Below are 23,966 nucleotides of genomic sequence, written 5' to 3' on the forward strand. Positions count from 1 at the left end.
TCCTTAGGCTATATTTCTTTGCAAGCACTGCTAAACTTGGTGTGTTTTATTCTTTAAACATGAGTTTTGGCTACTGAGTAATAGAGAGTGCAGATTGTTAAAAGTATGTTTAAGGTAATCATATGTTTGAAATTTCTTAGAATTCCTGGGAATATTGATTTATTATCCCTGAAACTCAAAGAGTAACATTCCAGGAATTTGAAAACACTGAGAAACTATTATTTTTCTCACTATTATTACTCTAAAATGTTTATCTTTTTTTTTTCCCCCAGACAGGGTTTCTGTGTAGTTTTGGTGCCTGTCCTGGATCTCGCTCTATAAACCAGGCTGGCCTTGAACTCATAGAGATCTGCCTGGCTCTGCCTCCTGAGTGCTGGGATTAAAGGAGTGCGCCACCCAGCAGAATGTGTCATTGTTGCTGAATAAATATACTTAATTTTTTTTTTAAGAAAATACTTTAAATTCCAATTACTAGATATTTTTGTACTCTGAAACCAAAGGCAGCCAAAGCAGACATACGTGTTAGGTATTTTTGGTTTTTGTCTTTTTAGAAAGGTCTCTATTAGCTCTGGCTGTTCTGGCTTTTCTAGAACATGCTATGTATCTCAAAGTGCTGGAGATCTACCTGCTTCTTCTATCACGCCTGGCTAGGTTTGAAAAATTTTAAACTAGTAAAGATTCAATGGTTTTGCAATATTGAATTCCTTGCTCAAAGTGTTACACTTGGTTGAGAACAGCCATGCAAGAAAACAGCATTTCTCCTTCTGTTTTATTCCCCAAATTATTTAAAACAAAAACAAAAACAAAAAACCAAATTTACCAACTTAACTTTTTTTTTTCCCCCTCCAGGTATAGGGTTTCTCTGTATTCTGGCTGTTCTGGAACTAACTCTGTAGACCGTGCTGACCTCTGAACTCAGAGATCCACCTGCCTCTGTCTACTGAGTGCTGGGGTTAAAGGCATGCGCCACCACCATTGCCCAGAAACTACTTTTAAGTATGAAGTACTTTGGGAGAGGCACACGTTAGGGTAGTTGTGCTGTATTTCCTTCAGTATTCTCATCAGTATAGTGAAGAGTTAAACAGAAAAGGTCCATCTTGGAGTGGATATATACTTATGAGGAATAGATGCCTGATGCTTGTCAGTCTTACAAGAGCCAAAGTAAGCAGAAAACCTTGAAAAAGCAGAGGTGTGGTGCTTTCTGTAATTAGATTTAAGTAGCTCTTTGCAGAAAAAGCTCACAAATACTTAAAGAAAATACTAAGTGCATTAATATACATTTAATATACCAATACACATTTTATTAAGATTAGTTATTGTAATATTTTGATGCTTAAAATTAAAATCTGGCTGGGTAGTGGTGGTGCACTCCTTTAATCCCAGCACTTGGGAAGCAGAGCCAGGCAGATCTCTGTGAGTTCGAAGCCAACCTGTTGTACAGACAGGCACCAAAACTACACGGAGAAATCCTGTCTTGAAAAACAAAAACAAACAAAATTTAAAATCTGCATCTTTGTGATGTTCCATTTTATCCAGAATAACTTATTGTGAAGTTTTAGTTTACTGCAGATTTAGAAACTTAATAAATAATCTTAAGAGGTGGCAGGGAGTGGCTGTGGCAATGCATTCCTATAGCTTTAGCACTCTGGAAGCTGAGACAGTGAGACCCTCTCTGAAAATACAAGCAGAATAATCTTTGCAGTGTTCTGTTTGCAGTTAAGAAGTAGAAAAAGAAAAGGGGGTATATGCTAGCAGTGTTTTAAAGTACACTACTTTGTTAGCTTCGCCCAACAGTTGGTTAGCTCAGCTTAAGCAAGACAGTTCAGCTCATTGCTTTTGTAGCTTATTGAGTTGGAACTGTGGGAGGTTTTGAACCCATCTTTCGTTAAAATATTTACCTTAAGTATACTGAAAAATTAGGGACTGAATAGACTGAATATAGGGTTTTGGTAGAGTAAAATTCAGTATGACTTTGATGCGTATGTAATTGAATTTATTGCATGGAAGGTTTTATGGCTGTTCTTTTAGTTAAGGAAGTGCTGAGCATAGACATTGTTTTGCCCTGTGTGTGTGTGTGTGTGTGTGTGTGTGTGTGTGTGTGTGTGTGTGTGTGTGTTTCTAGTCCTTTTTGTACTTGATGCCTGTTGGTTTATAGTCAACAGTTCTTTTCCTCCTAAAATACAGCAGATTATTTGGTATGTTCTTAGACAATCTACTTACACTTCAGTGCTAAAAGTTATTTTGATAATGCTTTTAAGTGGCAATACAGTCTTCAAAGTTATAAGCAAGGTGCATAAGTAAAGCTTTGTAGAAAACTATATGGTTCTTTGGAGTATGTGTATTCTATATTTAAGACCGTGCTTTCCTTGTGTTCTTTTTTTCATATTGAAATGTAAGGATTGTGATGAGTCTAATGTTAATTGCACTTGATAGCTAAGATAATGTAAATTATCTTAGGAACTTTGAGGAGTAGTGAAGTGCTTTTATTTGCTAATGTTGATCGTTTATGATCCAGTTGCAAAATTATGTTTAGGTTACTGGTTATTAGGCTGTTCTTATTGCTGTCATAGTCCAATGAGTGATCACATAATGCTTTCTATTTACTTTGTGTTTTAACACATGCAGCCCAAAGCAGTGCCAGCACCAGTGCCAGCGACAACTCAGCAGTCGAATGCTCCCACCACTACTGCAGTCAGCTCCTCCACAGCAACAGTTGTGGCGCAGGCTCCAGCCCCCACCCCTGCTTCAGCTCCCACTTCCACACCTGCCTCTACTACTCCAGCCTCAACTCCAGCATCTTCTGAACCCACACCTGCTACTGCAACTCAGCCTGAGAAACCTGCAGAAAAGCCAGCACAGTCACCAGTGGTTACTAGCCCAGCACCAGCTGACAGGTAAGGACTACATTTTAAGAAATTACATCACAAAGTAGTTATATTTTTGAATGCTTAAAAATCAAACTAGGGTACATTTTAATTTCTAAGTGACTCTGACTGAATTATGCTTATATCTGTTTTTCATGTTTGTATGTGCATGTACACGCTTGTGTAGAACACGGTTGATATAATGTGTCTTCCTCTATAGCTCTCCACCCTATTTATTTGAGACAGGATCTTTGAATCCAGAGCTTGCCAGTTTGGCTAGGCTTGTCCTGTGAACCTTTGGGATCCACCACTTATCAATCACCCTCATAGTGCTGGAGTTACAGGAGCATGCCACTGACCCTGCTTTGACATGGCTTCTGGAGATTCCACATTAGGTTCTTAAGCTTGCATGGCAGGACCTTTATCGACTGAGTTCTTCCAGCTGGCTTCTGTCTATTTTGATAGTTTACTATTAATAATAAAGGCATATATTCCATCATACAGATTTCTATATTTCTCATTCTTAAAAAAGACGTATTGAAAAACTTCTTCTCATTTTGAATAGAGATGTTTAAGATATATAAGTTACAAAAAGAATAATATAAAATAATATTGGCAGCCAATCATTTTTATTTGTTGTGATTGTTTGTGGCCATTGTTTTATATATATAACATAAGCATCCTTTCATATCAATAAATAATTCAGTTGCTGTATTGCATTGTATTTCCTTCTGACATTTGTTAGCTCTGATAATTTAAGAAAAGTAATTACAATCTTTTGGTATTTTCCTCATCTACAAAATGGAGGTCATACTAAGATAATATAAAGTTAAGTGGAAAGTGGCACGTGTGTAGTGACTGACTGCTAGGTAAGAGTCAGCAGTAGTTGCTGTTTGACCTGACTCCCTTTGTTGACCCAACAGCTAGAAACAACATGGGCGCATTGATTCAGAAGTGCTGTTTTAGGAGATGCCTGCCACCTGCAGCTTTCCTAGAAGACTCTTAGCTATAGCCACCTAGCCAGAGCTTCTTCCTCATTTTACCAAAGTCACTACTCCTGACTGAAACCTGGTCAGTCAAATGAGAGGGCTGGGGAGAAATTGCAGTGAAGATTATTGAGCAGTTTTTTGACAGGATTGTGGCGTGGGTTTTGGGAGGGTGGGGAGCGTGTTCCTTAAGTGATAATGATAGGGCCAAAGCAAATGCTTCATTCATAGTAATTTTGGCTGGAAACCATAGAAGGGATTCCCTGTGCTATCTAAAATATGAGTTCTATTACAGCCAACCTGAAACTGGCACTAAGCTATTTCTGTTTTGTGTCTTAGTATAACTTGGAATACCAGTAGAAGTTGCGTGACCTTAGAGTCAGAACCAGTCACTGTGGAAAACAGCCAGTGATTGGAAACGATTTGAAAGCATGGGAAATATTTATGGTGTTCATGGCAATATATACACACACAGATTTGCCCCTTATATAAGGGATGTGTTCCAGATGTCCAATAGGTACTTGAAATCATACAAAGGGAACTAACTCTATACACATGCCCCTGGTAAGGTTTAATCTATAAATTTAAATTAGGCATAGTAAGAGATTAATGACTAATGAAATTAGAATGTGAACCAGCTGTTCATGGCTAACCAGAGCACTCCAGAGGCCGAAGCAGAAGAATTGCAAGTTCAAAGGCAGAATGGGCCTACATAGCAAGATTACGTTTGCAGCAAAAAAGTGCCTTGAGCCAAGTCTACGAGGCACACCTTTAATCCCAGCACTGTGGAGGCAGAAGCAGGTAGATCTCTCTGAGTTTGAGGCCAGCCTGGTCTAATAGTCAGTTGCAGGGCAGCTAGGGCTGTCTCCAAAAATAAGTCTTAGGAATGTACTCTCTTAAAATGTCTGATGGTCCTGTAGACTTGCTAGTCTGTACCCCTCCACCCCTAGTTAAATTGAGAACTTTCATTCAGTCACTTAAGGGAAGCTTCTCCAGCGTATTTCATTTCCCAGCATCACTGCTCTTAATTTTGGGGGGACATTATTAAAATAAAAGTTTCATGAACACTATACTGTGACACCTTAACAGTGGCTCTGGTAATTGAGACTGCTTAAGTGACCAGTAGGTAAGTGAATATATAGCATGGAAATAATGGGCAAAAGATGGGCTCATGACTCAGGTAGAAGCTGGCAGCACAGTATTTCATCATGCTGCTCAGAATGACACACTGCTTGAAACAGTTTATGATTGCTTCTTCCAGGAGGTTTATGTGTTTTTAGAATACAGTTTGACATGGGTTATGGAACCCCTTTGCTTTAGCATTTTTGCACCTAAATGTGACTTGCATTTGTAGCGAGTTTTTTTGGGTTTTGTTTTTGTTTTTGTTTTTTTTTTTAATCCTGCCAGCCAGCTCCCAAATAATGACAGGGAGATTTCATATTAATTATGAAAGCTTGGCATATAGCTTAGGCTTGTTCCTAACCAGCTTTTATAACTTAAATTAACCCATTTCCTTAATCCATGAACTGCCACGTGCCATTACCTCCTATTTCCTCTGTGTGTCTCCTGGCACCTCTGATTTCTCTCCTCCATCTTTCTCCCAGAAGTCTTGCCTATACCTCCTGCCTTGCTATTGACTGTTCAGCTTTTTTTTTTTTTTTTTAATTAAACCAATCACAGTAACATTTTTACACAGTGTAATCAAATATCTTGCAACACCATTTCTGACCCAGTCAGCTGTGTTTTGAAAGAGTCTAGAATCTCCTGCCCATTGTTGAGATATAGTATAAAGCTTAGAGAGTATAAATCTTGTGTTAACCTGGAACACTTTTTTTCCAGCATCTGTGACACCATCGCCTAACCTAAGCCCTTTCTCCCCATACACATCTAGAATGCATTCTGTTCTCTTGCACACTGGAAGATCACCAGAATCAGGTTAAACCTTTGCATCCTTGTGCAGAAAGGATTTTAGTAAAAATATAAACATGAAGGTAGATGGGAGGGGGAAAGTTGGGGGATATGTAATAGCAGAGTTGGGTGGAAATGATCAAGAGACATTAAATGTATGTTATACATGTATGAGCTTGTGGTGAATAGGAGCAAATGGGTGGATATGGTCATAATATAGTAAATACACATGAAATTGCCAAAGAACATTTTTTTTTTTTTTTTTGAGCTGAGGATCGAACCCAGGGCCTTGTGCTTACTAGGCAAGCGCTCTACCACTGAGCTAAATCCCCAAGCCCCCAAAATTTTAAATGGCTAGGAGAGCAGACTGTAGACTTTTTCTGTTTGGATTTTTTTTTGAGGCAGAGTTTCTCTGTGTAGTTCTAGCTGTCTTGGAACTCACTATGCAGACCAGGCTAGCCTTGAACTCAAATATGCACCTGCTTCTGCCTCATGAGTGCTTGAACTAAAGGTGTGTGCCACTGTCTGGCTGACTGTAGACTTCTTAGTTGGATTTATACATTAGTTACTTAGTCTCTTTTTAAATTATGGAACACTTAACGATTTTGCGTGTCATTATTGTGCAGGGACCATGCTAATCTCTATTGCTAAAATATGCAGTTAGTTAGTCTTTTTTTCTCAAAGTAATGTAACTTCAAGGATAAATGTGTCCTCTTAAAGCACAAAACTCAGTGTCTAGGTGTTAGGTATACTGGAGGCGTCTCCATCACTGCTGGCCAGACATTTTGTTTGTGTTCTTGGTAAGCTACCTGTGAACAGTACAGATCATGCTGCTGATTACTGCCATAAAGAAAATGCACTTGTGGGCTGGAGAGATATTGCAGGGGAGGACCTGGGTTCACTTCCCAACAAGCACATGGTGGCTCACAACCATCTGTTACTCTAGTCTCAGGGGATCTGATGCCCTCTTCTGGCTTCTGCAGGCATCAGGCAGATGTGTGCTACATAGACATACATGTAGACAAAATACATTAAATCTCAAAAAAAGGAATGAAACTGCATGTGTGCTTTGTGAGGTCAGTATTGTTTTGTCAAGGACACATTTGAGTCAGCCCAGATTCTGTCTTACCAATGCTGTCATTGAACTTGGAGCAGACCTACTGAGTGCTGACTGCAGCACTGTTGCCACACCCAGTCGGAACTTTTCACTGTGTGGCAGAGGCTATAGAACAACATAAGCCTGAAGCAGAAGCTAAGCGCTACAAAGCAGGGTTTACATTTCTGTGAGCGTGTCTTGTGATTTTTATTATATCTCCCTGGTGTCTGGACATGCCTTTCAATGTATAGGGAAAATGTGGTGATGGTCTGATATACTCAGTGAGGAGTGGTTGTCCCTGGTTTAGGAAGGAGAAGTGGGGAGACAATCAAGAATGAGGAATGGTGTTTAAAGTACACCATAGTTTTAAGTGCTTAAAGGGATTTTTGTGTGTGTTTGTGTGTGTGTGTGTGTGTGTGTGTGTGTGTGCGCGCGCGTGCGCGCTGAGGATTGAACCCAGGGCCTTGTGCTTGCTAGGCAAGCGCTCTACCACTGAACTAAATCCCCAACCCCTAAAGGGATTTATTTTTAAAATAACATTAAAAATTTGTACAAATTATTGCAGAAGAGAGTACTGTATTACACACAGTAGTGACTAAACATTTGATTAGCTCTCATTAGCTGGAGGGCTCGATTAGCTGAAGTGATCAGGGGATAGACAGCACTGTAGACAAATACCTAAGTACAACTTAATGTAAAGATCCATTAATAATGCCATACTCTGTAAATGCTTCATCATCTGGAGGGTTCTGGAGAGACATGCATTTCTCATTCTATACTATCAAGAATTAGTTATTAAAGGACAAAGATTCCATATAAGATGAAGTTAGAAACTAGAGGCAAAGAATAAATGTTAGAAACCAACCTAGGTGGATCTTAATAACCGTAGAGCTTAGTGGAGCATGTTTGGGCCCACTAGATGGACTACAAATTTGTAGGAAAATACTGATGTAGACATGTTGACATAGATTACATTTTAAGTTAAACTACAGAAAGTGATAAGGAGTGGGGTATGTGTGAAGGTACATGATTATAATCCCAGCACTTGGGAGGCTGAGCCAGGAAGATCATGAGTTCAAATCCAGCCTGGGTAATATAAAAAATAAACATGAAACCTCATGCAAACAAAACTAAGGCATAATTATTCCTTAAAATAGAAACTGGTGGGGCTGGAGAGGTGGCTCAGTGGTTAAGATCCCTGGCTGCTCTTCCAGAGGTCTTGAGTTCAATTCCTAGCTCCATATGGTGTCTCGCAACCATCTGTAATGAGATCTTGTATCCTCTTCTGACATAAAGGCAAACATGCAGGCAGAACACTGTATAATAATAAATAAATCTTTAAAAGAAAAAGAAGAACGCTGGCTAATCCTGGAGATGACTGGAGTTCCCAGCACCCACATGGAAAAAAAGAAACAAAACTGGTAGCTTGGTGGTTGTCTCTAGTTAAGGACCTCGGGCAGGGAAGTACTTGACTTTTATATATTCTTTTGAAACTTTACCTCTTTTATATGCTTACTATTTTTTTTTAAAGATTTATTTATTTATTATGTATACAGTGTTCTGCCTGCATGTATGTCTGCAGGTCAGAAGAAGGCACCAGATCTCATTATAGGTGGTTGTGAGACACCATATGGTTACTGGGAATTGAACTCAGGACCTCTGGAAGAGCAGCCAGTGCTCTTAACCTCTGAGCCATCTCTCCAGCCGCCCCCCCCTTTTTTTTTTTTTTTTTGGTTTTTCGAGACAAGGTTTTTCTGTGTAGCTTTGTGCCTTTCCCGGAACTCACTCTGTAGCCCAGGCTGTCCTCGAACTCACAGAGATACACCTGCCTCTGCCTCCCTAGTGCTGAGATTAAAGGCGTGCACCACCAATGCCCGGCTTATGCTTACTATTTTAAGAAACTCTAAACATTATGCCACAGTATTGTTTTAGTTTGATAATGGTAATGGGTGTTATGGTGCTGGGTATTTTTCTGCATATGTTACTAGCAGTAACTGTGCCTACAATACTTGGAGTATATGCGAGATCTTTTTTTTGTTGTTGTTGTTTTGTTTTTTGAGACAGGGTTTTCTCTGTATAGCTTTGTGCCTCTCCTGGAACTCATTTTGTAGAGCAGGCTGGCTTCGAACTCGCAGAGATCCACCTGCCTCTGCCTCCCAGATGCTGGGATTAAAGGCATGCGGTGAGATACTATTTTTGACAGTACGGTATTGATGAAACCAAAGCTTGAAAATGTCTTAACTTGGGATGTGAGTCCTTAATTTCACCTGTAAGAGCTGACTTACAATGTATATGAATGGGTGCTTGCATGCGTGCGTGCATGTTTTATCTTTACTATGTACCCCAGGGTGGCCTCTAACTTGCTGATCCACTATGCTTGGCTGTGTTTTTGTTCTTAAAATTGGTATGGGGGCTAGTGAGAAGACTAAGTGGGTGGAAGCACTTGATGAAAAGCCAGACAACCTAAGTTTGATTCACTTGTCCACATGATAGAAGAGAACCAGCCCCTGCCTGTTGTCCTTTATCCTTGGTATGCACTATGCCCACACATATACATATGCACACAAATGCATTTTAAAAACAATTTAAAACCTAAATTGGAATGAAGTGTAAATGTATGGAATGCATGTGATAATTAACTACTGCTGTAACTTTAAAAATTTGTAATAGTAGGGCTGGAGAGATGGTTTAGCTTTAAGAGCACTGGTTACTCTTGCAGAGGACCTGGGCTTCAGTTCCCAGCACCCACAGGGTGTCTTATAACTCTGTAACTCCAAGTCCAGAAGATGTAATGCCCCTTCTTACCTCCAAGGCACCATACACATGCACATATACACTGGAAATAAAACTTGTAATTGCTTGCTACTTAATATTCATAAATCTATATTGTATACACTGAGCATAGTCCCTCCCATCACTTCATCCTCCCTTTCATTGCTCCTTCCATTTGCCATCTTGATTCCTCTAGATTTCTCTGGATGGCTTCACGTCTACTTTGTCATGTATATACACATGTATCCACTGTCAGCATCTCCATGGTGTTTTATGGTGCCTTGTTTGTCAGCCTTTTATTTTGAACTTAATCTAATTCACCAACAGAACAGAGACATAGGGGTGTGCATGTGTGTTGCTCAGCATTAACCAGAGACCTTACTTATGCCTTTAAAATTGGTTTCCTTTAAGTTAGGACAAGATCTGTACCACCACCTTCAGTTTCCTTCTTTTGTGTATGCTGTATTCCCTAACTTGTATGCCTTCTTTCCCTATCATTGTTGAAGATTTCCTTAGAAAACCTCACTGTGAAAGACTTGCCAGCCTCATTTGTTTCTACATGTGCCTCTTTATCATGTGCTACTTGGATAGTTCTCCTGCTGTGACTTGATTTATGGGGGTGATTTTAACTGCAGTATCATTTTCATACTTCTATAGAGCAAGTTTTCTTTAAAGGCATTGTTTATGTCCTTTTTCTTTTCTTTTCTTTTTTTAGCTGAGGATTGAACCCAGGGCCTTGCGCTTGCTTAGGCAAGCACTTTACCACTGAGCTAAATCCCCAACCCTGTTTATATCTTTTTTTGTTTGTTTGTTTTGGTTTTTCGAGACAGGGTTTCTCTGTAGCTTTGAAGGCTGTCATGGAACTTGCTTTGTAGCCCAGGCTGGCCTCAAACTCACAGAGATCCACCTGCCTCTGTCTCCCGAGTGCTGGGATTACAGGCGTGCACCACCACCGCCCGGCAAAGAAAGGCTGGGTTTTTGTTGTTGTTGTTGTTGTTGTTGTTTTTCTTGTTTTGTTTTTCGAGACAGGGGTTCTCTGCGAGTTTTGGTGCTGGCCTCGAACTCACAGAGATCTGTCTGGCTCTGCCTCCCGAGTGCTGGGATTAAAGGCGTGCGCCGCCACCACCCAGCCTGTTTATGTCTTTTTGATGTTATTTAGAAGGACAGATTCTCAGAAGTAGCCATAATAATGAAAATGTTTTCTTAACTATAAATCCTACAGGTATGGGCATAATCGCTAAGAGATTAATTTACTTGCAGGCTTTAATACTTAGAGAATTCTTTAGAAATTAGTTACTCTAATAATTTACATGAATTTTGCATACTTTTTGAAATGTGATTTTTCTAAAATCCCTTTACAGTACACCAGGAGATTCTTCCCGGTCAAATCTTTTTGAAGATGCAACAAGTGCCCTTGGTGAGTATCTAACTTAGAAAACAACTGGTCAGACAGTGCAGTTTCACCTTCTGGTCCAGTTCTTGTTTTAATGTTTATTGGCTGGTATCCCTGTCCTGTTTGGTATGGTAGGGAGAGGGCTGGGATAGGTGTGCTCACTTGTGTGACTGGCTTCTGGACTCCTCAGCAGCAGCATTCCAACATCACTGACAGTGCTGGTTACACATTAGTCCTGAGCTAGTTGAGTTTTAACTCCTTCCTATCCTCATTGTATTTAATGACAAAATGTAGATTTCCTGGGTGTGTACCAAATTCAGAATTTCATCTTTTGACTGTCCTGGGACAAAGCTGCCACCAAAACTATCAATAAACATTCATTCATGAGACTGAAGACATGTGACTTCATACACAGACAGCCCTCAGTTGTAGAGAAGAGGATTACATAGAGAATGGTAAACTGTTCTAGTTTCAGAGCCAGAGCCAGTTGGCACTTGTCTCTAAGGTTCTGGATGTTACCAGTCTTGCCACAGTAGAGTTGAGCAGGAGCCAAGTAAATTATGCCTTTTGCTGCTGTTGCTGCTACATTTTAAGTTTCTGGTCATAGTGTTGATGGTTTTACTTAACACTTTTTTTTTCTCTCCAGACAGGGTTTCTCTGTTTAGTTTTGGTACCTGTCCTGGGTCTGGCTCTCTAGACCAGGCTGGCCTCGAACTCCTAGAAACCAGCCTGGCTCTGCCTCCCAAGGGCTGGGATTAAAGCCATGCTTACACACTTTTTTTAAGGAGGGGCATAACATAATTTCACTCGTGTTTCAGTCTGTAGGAAGCAGAACATTTTCTGAATTGGTCAAGAAGCCAACAAATAGGAATGCTAGCACCTTTACATTTGTGTCTTTATGTCACCTGGATCCATTCTTTCTCTGCTTTGTAATCACTCCCATGGTCTCTGCTCTGCAGTCTCTGCTCTGTTGAGTCTCTGCTGCTTTAACTTCCCATTCGGCTTTTGTGATGCCTCTCTTCCCATTCTGTAACTCAGACCATTCTTCTCAGGTACTCTGTTAAAATCTTATTATTTCTGACTATAATTATATGTTTTCTGTGGTTCTGCTTTAGACCATAGTTAAACATTTAGACAATGGGAGTGGCTAAATACCATGTGTATGCTGTAGGGATTCCCCCTGTGCTGTTCATCTCCCTCTTAACTTGCAGACTTGTTTATTCAAACTTCCAAATAGGAAATCTGCAGCCTCCACAAAGGTCTTTGTTCCTCACTTGTTTGCACCAGTGTGCTTGCTGTTCTTAACATGGCTGCTGGTCAGTTAAATTAGAGGGCAGAGCTGGGGGTAGAGAAGGGAGACTGGAACCAAATCCACTTTCTGAGATGGTAAGAAAGGCAATGGTACCCAGAACACAAGTGGAAAAGAGGATAGTTTTAATAGACATGAGTTGAGAGTGGGTGTAGCTTTCTTTCATTAAGGCAAGATAACATCCATCTGGGAAGACTGGAGCTAGTCCGTGCCCAGTGACTCACTCACAAGAAACTCCATCCTTGGGTGTGAAATTGTATCTTACTAGCCTCTGTTTCCCATCAGTTTGAAAATGCAAAGCGTCAAAAGAAGAAAGTAAAACACAATCTTATTACATCAGAATTGATTGTTTGAAATACATACAAAAAAATAGACTGTCTCTTGGTTTTTGTGAGACAGAATTTGTCTTTATATCCCACACTGTCATTGAACTTCTGTAGCCAAGGCTGACCTTAAACTCCAAGCAGCCTTCCAAATAGTGAGATTACAAGATGAGCCATTTGTTTGTGTCTTTTTTTTTTTTTTTTTTTTTGTCTCTTATTAACAGGTTGCATTCCCTGACCTGTGAATTCTTTGTTGTATTTATACCCGATATTTCTACTATGCTTATAAAACCACTTAATTTTCTGTTGCTTTTCTAAGTTACCACAAACTTAGTGCCATAAAACAGTTTGTTATCTGGCCATTTTGTAGTTTGGAACTTTGACACTGTTCTTGCTGACTGATACCAAGAAGTCAGTAAGACTGGGTTTTTGGAGACGGGGAACCTTGTCAGATTCTAGAGGCTTGTAGATCCTTTCTCCACCTGCAAAGACAACAGCAGAGCTCTGATTGTGCTTGTATTCTCATCATCTCTAACCCTCTTTCTGTCACTATTTTTAAGGACCATTGTCAATGACATCAGGCCCATCTGGAGAGTCAGCTGATAAGCAGGCCCACTTCCCTTTGCCACATAACCTATGTGTTTATAGGTTCTGGGAATTAGAACATGGGCATTTTTTTTATGGGAGGGCATTCTGCCTACTTGCATAAATAAATGTTGACTTTTATATTGTTGTCTTTGTTTAGCACAGTAGTATAGAAAACACTGTAGATGGCAAGAAGTGTGGAGAGAATGTTTCTTGGATGTTCATGTGCTTTTTCCTTGTCCCTCACACACCTGTTTAGTGACAGGTCAGTCTTACGAGAATATGGTAACTGAGATCATGTCAATGGGCTACGAACGAGAGCAAGTAATTGCAGCCCTGAGAGCCAGTTTCAACAATCCTGACAGAGCTGTGGAATATCTTCTAATGGTGAGAAGTGTATTTTCATTCTCTTCTCTTTTTTTAAGGTTTATTTATTAAGTATATAGAAGAGGGTGCCAGGTCTCATTACAGATGGTTGTGAGCAACCATGTAGTTGCTGGGAATTGACCTCTGATCAGTGCTCTTAACCTCTGAGGCATCTCTACAGCCCCTCATTCTCTCTCTCTTTCCTTTTTTTTTTTTTTTTTGAGTTGAGGATCGAACCCAGGGCCTTGTGCTTGCTAGGCAAGTGCTCTACCACTGAGCTAAATCTCCAACCCTTTTCTTTCTTTCTTTCTTTCTTTCTTTCTTTCTTTCTTTCTTTCTTTCTTTCTTTTTTTTTTGAGCTCCTCATTTTCTTTAATATCAAACTCTTTAAAGAAAATAAGATGAGTGAACAATTAAGTGGCAAATACTATATGCTAGATAGTTTGCTTTCCCCACCCTAGTGTCTACCTTTTGTGTTGATGAGATGTAACCTTTTGAAAATGATTCTGAAGTGATTTTAATTAGAAAGTGCCATGATGGTGAGTTATGAAGTGGCTCTTTGGGTGGTACCTTACACACCAGTGAAGCTCTGGGGAGGGTGTCTTTCTAATTGAGTAGAGTAACATCTTAGTAGATTTTAGCTGTTCCTTTAATCTATTATGAATTATCTAGAGCAGAATGTTTAGTTGTCCTCTGTGAGGAAGCAGCGTTAGCATTTTTGTTTGAGAATTGGATGGAAGCTCTGGATCCTGGACCGATAGTTGTCCTAGCCTTCAGTGACTCCACATCAAAAGCAGCCGCTTTCAGGGCCTCCAGTGTGGGTGCACTGTAGCCACTGCTCACTCTACCTGTCTTTCCTCAAGTGGGTGTGCCTCATGTCTAAGAGCAAGTGGACTTCATCACCATCTGTTGAAGTCTTAAGATTTGGATGGATTTTTAAATAGGTATAACTGCTATTTCTTTAAATCTTGTGCACCAAAATAGAAACTCTGAGTGCACTTTTAAGCTGTAATAATTTTAAAAAGATAAATGCTTGAAATACAAAAAGCATCATTTGAAGTTTAAACTATTGAAATTTACATGCCTATTTTGTCAATTTTGAAAGTTTTTATATGTGGCACTTTCTAGATGATACTTGCTCAGAAACATGTCAGTAGAGGAGTTGTCTGGTATTCATTTCTTCAACCAACAACCCCCCCCCCCCCACCCCAGTCATTTCAGAACTGTCACCGTTATCCTAAATGTTTCTGATGTTATAAATACAACCCTTTGTGTCACTAAGTGACGACTTCCAAAAGCCTCTGCAGCAAAAAGGAACCCCACGAAGATGGAACGTTTTGGTTATTAATATTCTTAAAACTATTCTTAAAGTTTAATTGGACAGGATATCTATCACTGGGAAGTCTGTTGAGCAGTGATGCCTTACTACAGCATTGAGTTCTGTACACTGTCAACCATTTCTAAAATTAACACCTTCTATGTTTGGTGAAGCAGACATTATCTTACACATCGACAGTGATGTTCAATAAGCCGTAGATGTCTGACTGTATATAATATTAGCCTGTGTGTTTGTGAGATGTCTTAAAGCTTGGAAATTGGGTTGCAGGGAATCCCTGGAGGTAGAGAAAGTCAGGCTGTGGTGGATCCTCCTCCCCAAGCAGTGAGTACTGGAACTCCTCAGTCTCCAGCAGTGGCGGCAGCTGCAGCAACCACCACAGCCACGACAACAACCAGTGCTGGAGGTAAAGTGACTCTTTCTGATAGCCAACGATCTTGAGTTTGCAGTGTAAGATGGTTTAATCTGAAGTACTTCCGAGGTGAGGTTCATTCCCAGAGCTTTTGGATAAGTCTTAGTGTCTTCGCTAACAGTAGACTTGACCACATGTATAGTAGTGTCTGCCGGTGTTGCTATGTTGGCAGAGCTCACTCCACTTGTTGATTCTAAGAAAAGATATTTCACAATTAGAATTCAATCAGTCTTCATTCTGAATGGACGGCTCACTTTATTAAGAAGCATAAGTTCAGGCAGGGTGTGGCCATTCATGCCTTTAATCCTAGCACTGGGAGGCAGAGGCAGGTGGATCTGCGTTTGAGGGAACCTAGTCTACACAGCAGAATTCCCAGAGAACCAGGGTCCATAGAGAACCCCTGTCTTGAAAAGAAAAAATGGGGGAAAGACTAGAATTTCAAAGCCACCAGAATCTTAATGCTTAGACTGCTAATTTTGAAAAGGCTGTGTTTTGATAATTTCTTGCTCTTATTTTGGCCGTCAATTGGGGCTCTGTGTTATATAGTGGAATGAGGAGGCACAGCTCTGGCTCAGATTTTAGTATTTCCATCCATCACCTATTAGGTAACTTAGTCTTTGAATCTCGCTTTATTTAATATTTACCCATATTATGTGATGTATATACATACATGTTTCTTACTTGTGAGCAACCACAATAATATGCTAACCTTTTGTTTTGATGTAGGACACCAGTTTCTTGTGTTTTCTGTAACAGTTCATGGGGCATTGTGGGTGAACTTGCTTCTCAGCGTGTTCTGTCTTTTTGCTGGTAGTGTAACTCCTCCAGATCAAAGGTAGCACACTGGGGTTAGAGAGTCAGTGACTGACTTTCTCTACTGCACCTGAGAACTGAAGTCACTTTTATTTGATGTATTTTCTGTCTGAATGTATAGTTTCACTACCTTTTTGTTATATGTATTTACCATTTTTGTTTTAAAATGTTTATATCTATTTCAGGCCACCCCCTTGAATTTTTACGGAATCAGCCTCAGTTTCAACAGATGCGACAAATTATCCAGCAGAATCCTTCCCTGCTTCCAGCCTTGCTACAGCAGATAGGTCGAGAGAATCCTCAGTTGCTGCAGGTGATGATCCATGTTAATTTGGAAAATGGAGTTGGAATGTTGTTTGTTTTTAACTACATTTAAACCCAGAACCTGTTGTGTTCTAGCTAGGCATACTGAAGAACAAGTTGGGATATAAAGCTTGAATCAGTTTATGTTGGTCAACTAATAAGTTTGGGAAATGTTTTTATTTCCATTTTCACGGTCCTGAAGCACATTAATGTATTAGAGAAGCTGAGAGGGTGTTGAACTTTGTAAACCACTTTTCATAAACTTACTACTAGTGAGACATTAACTCTTAGAAAAATCTACCTGTGGGTACATTTTATGCTCAGATCAGGAAATATTTGAGTTTTGTACACAGAATGGCCTACTAGTGTGGAAAATGAAATATACATAAAGAGTAAGTTCTGTTTCTAGGTCCATGGTAGCTTTTTTGTGGGTGGAGTATTTTGTAAGACTTTGCATTCTCTTCGTTAACCTCTCAGAACTATTGTGTTTCTTTAATAGTAATAAAAGAAATCGTTCTTTTTTTTTTCTTTTTCCTTTCTGGCTTTTTTTAGATAGAACTGTCCCCAAATTCAAATTCGTTATGGTATTCAGGCAAGCCTAAGACTCTCAGTGATGATTCTGCCTTGGCCTCCAAGTGCTGGAATTAAAGTGTGAATCACCATGTCTGCTTAGCTTTTTAGTTTTATTTAGAATTGTCTTTTTCCTGAAGACAGTTATGATCGGTATGTTATGGTGTGTTGTTTTTTTGTGTTCTTTAAATCACTACAGCAAATTAGCCAACACCAGGAACATTTTATTCAGATGTTAAATGAACCAGTTCAGGAAGCAGGTGGTCAAGGTGGAGGAGGAGGTGGTGGAGGCGGAGGAGGCGGAGGAGGCGGAGGTGGAAGTGGAGGAATTGCAGAAGCTGGAAGTGGGCACATGAACTACATTCAAGTAACACCTCAGGAAAAAGAAGCTATAGAACGGGTGAGTTTAAATCAAAGGAGATTTGAGTTCCTTGGTCACCCTAGCCAGGCTAGTGGCTTCTGCTGGGATGTAGCTGCAGCATTTCTGTATGCCAGAAACAGTTTGGTTCCCTTGTCCCAGGACTGCAGTAAAGACGCTTAGTCCCACCCCTTGCTTTTTGTCCTTTGTTGTCCCCCTCCCAACAGCAAAGGGCCTTCTTGCATAAATCAGGTAGGTATACATTAGTAGACTAATGTTTTCATGCAAGAAAATACAAGAAAAACAGTAAAGCATTATACCTAATTCAAAATCTTTCTATATTTCAAATTTTAGTTCTCAATAATATGAATTCTATGAGGGTTGTGTACAATAAACATCAAACACTAGCTATCTTGACTACCTTTCTATCCTCAACAAGTGGATCAGTGTAGGTTCGGGCAATACAGTAACCTAGATTTTGTGATACTGTGGTCAGTAACCCTACCTCTACCTCATTTTTACTTATGTAGGTAGGAAAGTACCATACTTGCCCATTTCTTGCAACAAAGTATTTTGAGATGGTAATCAGATGGAACCTTACACTTACATGGCCACAGAGACCCTGAGTATGGTGCTCCACCATGCCTAGCTTTCATTTTCTTTTGAGCTTAGGTTTAAATTGGTTTCTCATTTCTCCATTGTAGACTTTCTTTTCTTTCTTTTTCTTTGTGATTTTGTCTGTCTTCTTGGTGTTATAGAACATTGCTTAATCTAAGTGAAAATAAGGTTTACTAATTCTTAAGAAGTCACCACCAAAAAATAAATAAATAAAAAAGAAGTCACAGATCACTCTTAATGTGTAGGTCTGTGATCTGTTCTTTGTTCTTTTATTATGAATATGAGGGGTTCGTATAAAAAGTTAGTGGTAGCCAGGCAGTGGTGGCATATGCCTTTAATCCCAGCACTTGGGAGGCAGAGGCAGGCGGATCTCTGAGTTCGAGGCCAGCCTGGTCTACAGAGCGAGATCCAGGACATACTTCAAAGCTACACAGAGAAGGGGGGCGGGGGCCAAGTGGTCCATGGCCGTCGGGGTTAAATTTGGCTTAGTTTTAATCCTTTGATCCATTTTATCCATATGCCATTGAGGCCAATACCTCACTTTTCACTGCTGTTACTGCAGGTTTCTAGGAAATATGAAATCAGAAGGTGTTAAATGCTCCAATTTTGTTTGTAAAATTGTGTGGCCCTTCCAGATCCCTCATCCTTCTGTGTAAAACTCAGGATCAGCTTGTCCAGTTTCTGGGGCTGAGATTTATAAAGATGCCTGAGTTTAGAGCCCTCATATGTTCAACTGGGAGATGTATTTGAGAAATGTCCTATATAACATCACACAGTAGTACTGAAATTGGTCACCCACTTTTTTTTTAGTATAAAGTGTTTAAAGATACAAGCTGTGTTAAGAAATGAAACATTCTTTTACAAAAAGTTAGTGTGTAAGTTAAGGTCTTTCTGTGTTCTTTCCCCCTTTCCCAACCCTTCCCTTACTAAAATCATTCGATGCCCAGGTGTCTATATGGTCATTTACTTTTAAGTCAGGACAGTTAACCTACTATTTTTTAGTGAGAGTACCAGAAGATGTTTAACATAGTACGTGTTAATTTAATCTCCTTAACTGGAACAAAATTGAAAAAAATCTAGGTGTTAAATGTTCTCGTGAATCCAAATTCAAGTGGGGCTGACCTTGTGTAATTTTCAGGAGCATTTTCTGTGGTTCTTTTTAAGGTGTTTAGTGTCAATGCTGCAACCTCTAGAGTATAAAGCAAACTAGATGGATCATAATTGATGAGTTGAGTTTAATTGCTTCCTTTTCTTCCAGTTAAAGGCACTAGGATTTCCTGAAGGACTTGTGATTCAAGCATATTTTGCTTGTGAGAAGAATGAGAATTTGGCTGCCAACTTTCTTCTACAGCAGAACTTTGATGAAGACTGAAGGGACTCTTTTGTAACTCACACTCACACCAGTGCATTACACTAACTTTGTTCACTGGATTGTCTGGGGTGACTTGGGCTCATATCCACAATATTTGGTATACGGTAGTAGGTTGGGGGTGGGAGGGGGGAGCTAGGACATAGGGCAGGGATACATACCATGCATGTCTGCTTCAATTAGCAGATGCTGCAGATCCACAGTGTAAAATACTATACAACCAAACATCCGCCTTTGCAGGTCTTTATTCTTCTAAGCAGTAGATAACATTTCCTGGGTTTCATTCCTCTAGTGTATTAGATCCAGAAATTTAGTGTGATGCCCTGCTTTCTCTTTTCTTTGACTTAACATTGGTTTCTGAAAGAATCTTTGCTACCTAGAATCTTCAGTCTGTTATATGGCAACACTGGATAATGGCTTTTTGAAATTGGAGTACCTGTAAACAGAAATGCCAAATTACTGATGGTCATTGTTGCTGCTTCACGTTGATATGAAATTGATGCGAAAGGAAGCCCATTCTTCATGTTCAGTCCTTGGGGTGGGGAGGGTAGAAAGGGGACTTTTTCTTAAAATGAAAATAATTACTGCTATTTTAAAATTACCTGATTATTGAATGTGAGACCCTCTAACATGATTTGAGAAGCTGTACACATATAGGCAGAGTTATTTTCCTGTTTACATTCATTGTTTGTTGGGGGAAATTGGTAGGTGTCTAATTACTGTTTACTTCATTGTTGTATTGCAGTAAAAAGTTTAAAACAACCATTGCATGTTTGCTTTTGATGTATCCCTTTGTGAAATTAGCACTTTTGGGGCCAATGAAGAAATGCAGCATTCAGTCTCCTTATCCTTCCCTTTCCTCAGTAGAAATGCATTTGTCAGCAGGTCATGAGTCAAACTGCTGCCTTTAAAAAAGCCACAAAATGCTGATTCAGTTCAAAATTAATGCAAATCTTTCAAAGTTGGGTTTCTGATACTTGTGGATGTCTTCATTAGATAAGAGTGTATTACCATTACATCCATTAGTATTACATTTCTTTCAAAGAGGAGGTGGGTGGGGCTATAATCCAGCATCTTTTACTGCATTTAAAGATGGGAGAAAACTTTTGTATGGACAGGAGATGTGGCTGGAAAGTACTTTGGAAAATATACAATCAAGATATCTCGTGGCATATTAAAAGAAAAATCTCAATCACAGTGTTGACTTTTATTTGGAATTTGCTCATCTCAGATTTTCTTTGGAAACTCCCTCATTAGTATTGCTGTTTGATGGTAAGAGGGGCCACATGCTATCTTGTTGAATTTGTCAAATCTTCTTTTCCTGAATATAAAAGTATTGAAAGAAGTAATGTCTCCTACCATCTCATTCCATGTGAGAAGATGGCGTTGCAGACCCCTTGCCCAGTCTGTGCTCAATACCACTTGGTAGTGACTCTTAAGCCTGCTCGTCATGCGCTCACAACCTGTTTCATGAAAATAAATGAAAACATGATTTGCCTTCACCATATACCATGTTTAATTTTCATGTATTTATTCCATAAATGTGGTAGACTATTGGATGGTGTACTGCCCGTATGTTTTCCAGTGGACGATTCGTGATGTCTCCAGAGAATGAAACAGAGTTGGTAGATGCATTCTTGTGTCAAGGCAGAGCAGAGTGGGTTGGGGAAGAAGAGTGATGCATTTCCAGTGGAATAGGGGGAGTGCTTCAGTTTGTTTCAGTGACATTCTGCCTGTTCCTTTACTGCTCAGGATGTTAGCATAGGACTGGACACCGGAGCTGACAAAAATAGCAGCTGGTGTGGAACTTCTGTCCTGGGACACAGAACTGCAAGTAGTAGGAGTAATGATTTCCAGAGGACAGTGTGACCATTTCTTCCCCAGTCAAAACACCACATGAGTTGAAGTGGGCTTTTAAGCCTGCTGTTACAGGTTTGTTAAATTAGGGATCGTTTTGGGTAAATCTCTCTTCTCTGTTGTTGTTTTGGTACCTGTCTGGATCTTGCTCTGTAGACCAGTCTGGCCTCGAACTCACAGAGATCCACCTAGCTCTGCTTCCCAAGTGCTGGGATTAAAGGCGCCAACCACCACCTAGCAGGAAACTCCACCCTTATTTCTCCTTAGCTCTTAAGAGGATTTGTGTGAGTCAGTGCTCTCCAGAAACATGGGACCAATAAGATTGGTTGAGAGAGGTGGGTATTAAGGAATTCTGCAGGCTGGAGAACTGGGAAAGCTGATGGTGATTCAGTCCAAGACTAGAAACCCGAGAAGGCTGGTGCGTTGGAGTGGGATTTTTCTGGTACACAAAGCACCACAATGGACAGTGCTGATAGTGAAGAACTGGGTACAGTTGGCCCAGCTCCAGAAAGCAGAACGTATCAATACCTGCCTGTCTTCCAGTTAGCTTCAGGGAGAGGTCATGTTGCACACCTTGTAATCCTAGCACTTAGGATGTGTTGGCAGAAGGATCAAGGGTTCAAGACCAGCCTTGAGTGCACAGTAAATCCAAGACCAGCCTGGGCTGTCTGAGTACCTCCAGAAATTAAAGAAAACAACAAAAATATTGGATGATATGGTGGGGGCTTTATTCTTAAATCCACAAATTTCAAATTCTGATTGCCTAGACCAGTGGCTCTCAACCTGTGGGAGTTAATCAACCCTTTCACAGGGATCACATATCAAATGTCCTGCATCTCAGATATTTACATTATGATTTATAACAGCAGAATTCCAGGTATGAAGTAGCAATAAAAATAACTTTATGGCAGGAGGTCACTACAACATGAGGAACTGTATTAAAGGGTTGCAGCATTAGGAAGGTTGAGAACCACTGTTTTAGGCCCTTAGACACATCCAGACAGCACTTTGCTAACTCCGAGTATCCATCCCCTAGCTGGGTCATACCCATGTTGATATTGCAACTAGCCACCTCAGACTGATTACTGTTGCTAGCCCTCCATACTTACATGGGTCCTTAGAACTGAATCTACTGTAAAACAATGGCTGAGCCAGATGCACGATTTCATTATTAACAGCTTTCACTCCAATTTGAAATTCCAAAATTATTTGAAAACTGCTCCCCCCCCCCCTTTATTTATTTTTTCTTTCCTTTTTGTTGTTTGGAGACAGGGTCTGTGTAGCCTTGGATGTCCTGGAATTCACTCTGTAGACCAGGACTGGCCTCAAACTCACAGAGATGCCCCTGCCTCTGCCTCCTGAGTGCTGGGACTAAAGGTGTCTGCCCCCACCACCTGGCTCTGAAAACTGCTTTTTAAGGTGTTCAGCTGTACAGTTACAGAAGCTGTGCACACAGCAGGTGACACTTGGTGTGTCGTCACCTCCGAACTGAGGGATAATGTTGACTGGTGAAATAGTTCCTTAGGCTGACTGAGAAGTGGAGTCGGCATTCAGTTATTTTGTGAGCCTGGGGGAGCTGCTCAGCATTCATTTGTAGGGTTTTGTTTGGTTTTGTTTCACATACTAAGCCTTGACTTTAAAAAGATGCATATTTATTTCATTTTCTGTCCCTGCATTTGTTGTGCCTTCAACACTTTGACAACAGTTCTCTCAATAAGGAAAGCTCGCTTGATCCTGTCACAGACACACTTGGCACACATGGAACCACTCTAGGCCCTGTTGACATGTTTCTTTATCTTAGACAATCTCATTAGGGTATTCAGTCTCACAGTAGGAACCTCTCACGTCTGCTTGGGCACACACCACATACAGATTTAGGTGCTTTCCCAACCTTCCTGCTGTAAAGGTAGACAGCACTCTACCACTGACCTAAATTGCCAACTCCATTCAGTTATATTTTTTGTGATAAATCTTACTGTGTAGTTCTGGCTGTCCTGGAACTTCTAGAAATCAGTCTGGCCTCAAACTCACAGAGAAACATCTGCTTTTGTTTCCCCAATGCTTAGACTAAAGGTGTTTGCCACCATGCACAAGGACTCCTCATTCTTAACTATTGCAATTCAAAAATTTTATAATTTTACACCATTGTTTAATGAGGTACCATATATACATACGTGTATGTGTATGTAACATGAATCTTAAAATGTCTTCTAATAAACCCAGAGCCAGATATTGGGGTGAAAGCTGAAAGATCAGAGAAGCAGAACAACCATCCGCTAGCTTACCTCTACGAAATCCTCAGTCTCAAGAGAGTGAATTTCTGTTTCTTCGTGCCTTATATACTTTTCTGTGTTTTCTGGAATTAAAGGCATGTGTCACCATTGCCTAGTTCTGGTTCTTGGTAGCCCAATGTGGCCTTGAACTCAGAGATCCAGATGATTCTCTGCCTCCCAAGTGATAGGATTAAAGGTGTGTGCCACCACTGCCTGATCTCTGTGTTTAATTTAGTGGCTTGTTCTGTTCTTTGATCCCCAGGTAAACTTTATTGGGGTACACAATATATCTACATGACTAAAAATGATACATAATACATCAATTAGCATTTAATTTGCAGAAAAATTGGAATTGAACAAAGAACTCTTATAACCACATGTCTGCCACAGAGAACCCTTTTTCTGTTTTACCATTCCAGTAATGTCCACGGTAGCCAGAGACCCAGGCAGGTAAC

At 40.1% G+C, this 23,966-nt stretch overlaps 1 protein-coding gene and 1 non-coding gene across 2 annotated transcripts in view; one reads left to right on the forward strand and one right to left on the reverse strand.

The window, feature by feature from the left end:
• Positions 1-20,888, forward strand: part of Rad23b (RAD23 homolog B, nucleotide excision repair protein) — a 45,310-nt gene extending 24,422 nt beyond the window's left edge. The window contains exons 4-10 of the mRNA XM_036179323.1: positions 2,626-2,894; positions 10,988-11,043; positions 13,496-13,623; positions 15,209-15,344; positions 16,349-16,476; positions 17,236-17,436; positions 19,271-20,888. Of these exons, the coding sequence (XP_036035216.1) occupies positions 2,626-2,894; positions 10,988-11,043; positions 13,496-13,623; positions 15,209-15,344; positions 16,349-16,476; positions 17,236-17,436; positions 19,271-19,384 (1,032 nt within the window). The 3' untranslated portion in view covers positions 19,385-20,888. The remainder of the gene's footprint in view (positions 1-2,625; positions 2,895-10,987; positions 11,044-13,495; positions 13,624-15,208; positions 15,345-16,348; positions 16,477-17,235; positions 17,437-19,270) is intronic.
• Trnat-agu lies at positions 6,019-6,102 on the reverse strand. The gene has a single exon. It is a non-coding gene; the product is annotated as a tRNA-Thr (tRNA).
• Positions 20,889-23,966: the final 3,078 nt, after the last annotated feature.

This window comes from Onychomys torridus, chromosome 2 (genome assembly GCF_903995425.1).
Source record: "Onychomys torridus chromosome 2, mOncTor1.1, whole genome shotgun sequence".
Classification (NCBI taxonomy): domain Eukaryota; kingdom Metazoa; phylum Chordata; class Mammalia; order Rodentia; family Cricetidae; genus Onychomys; species Onychomys torridus.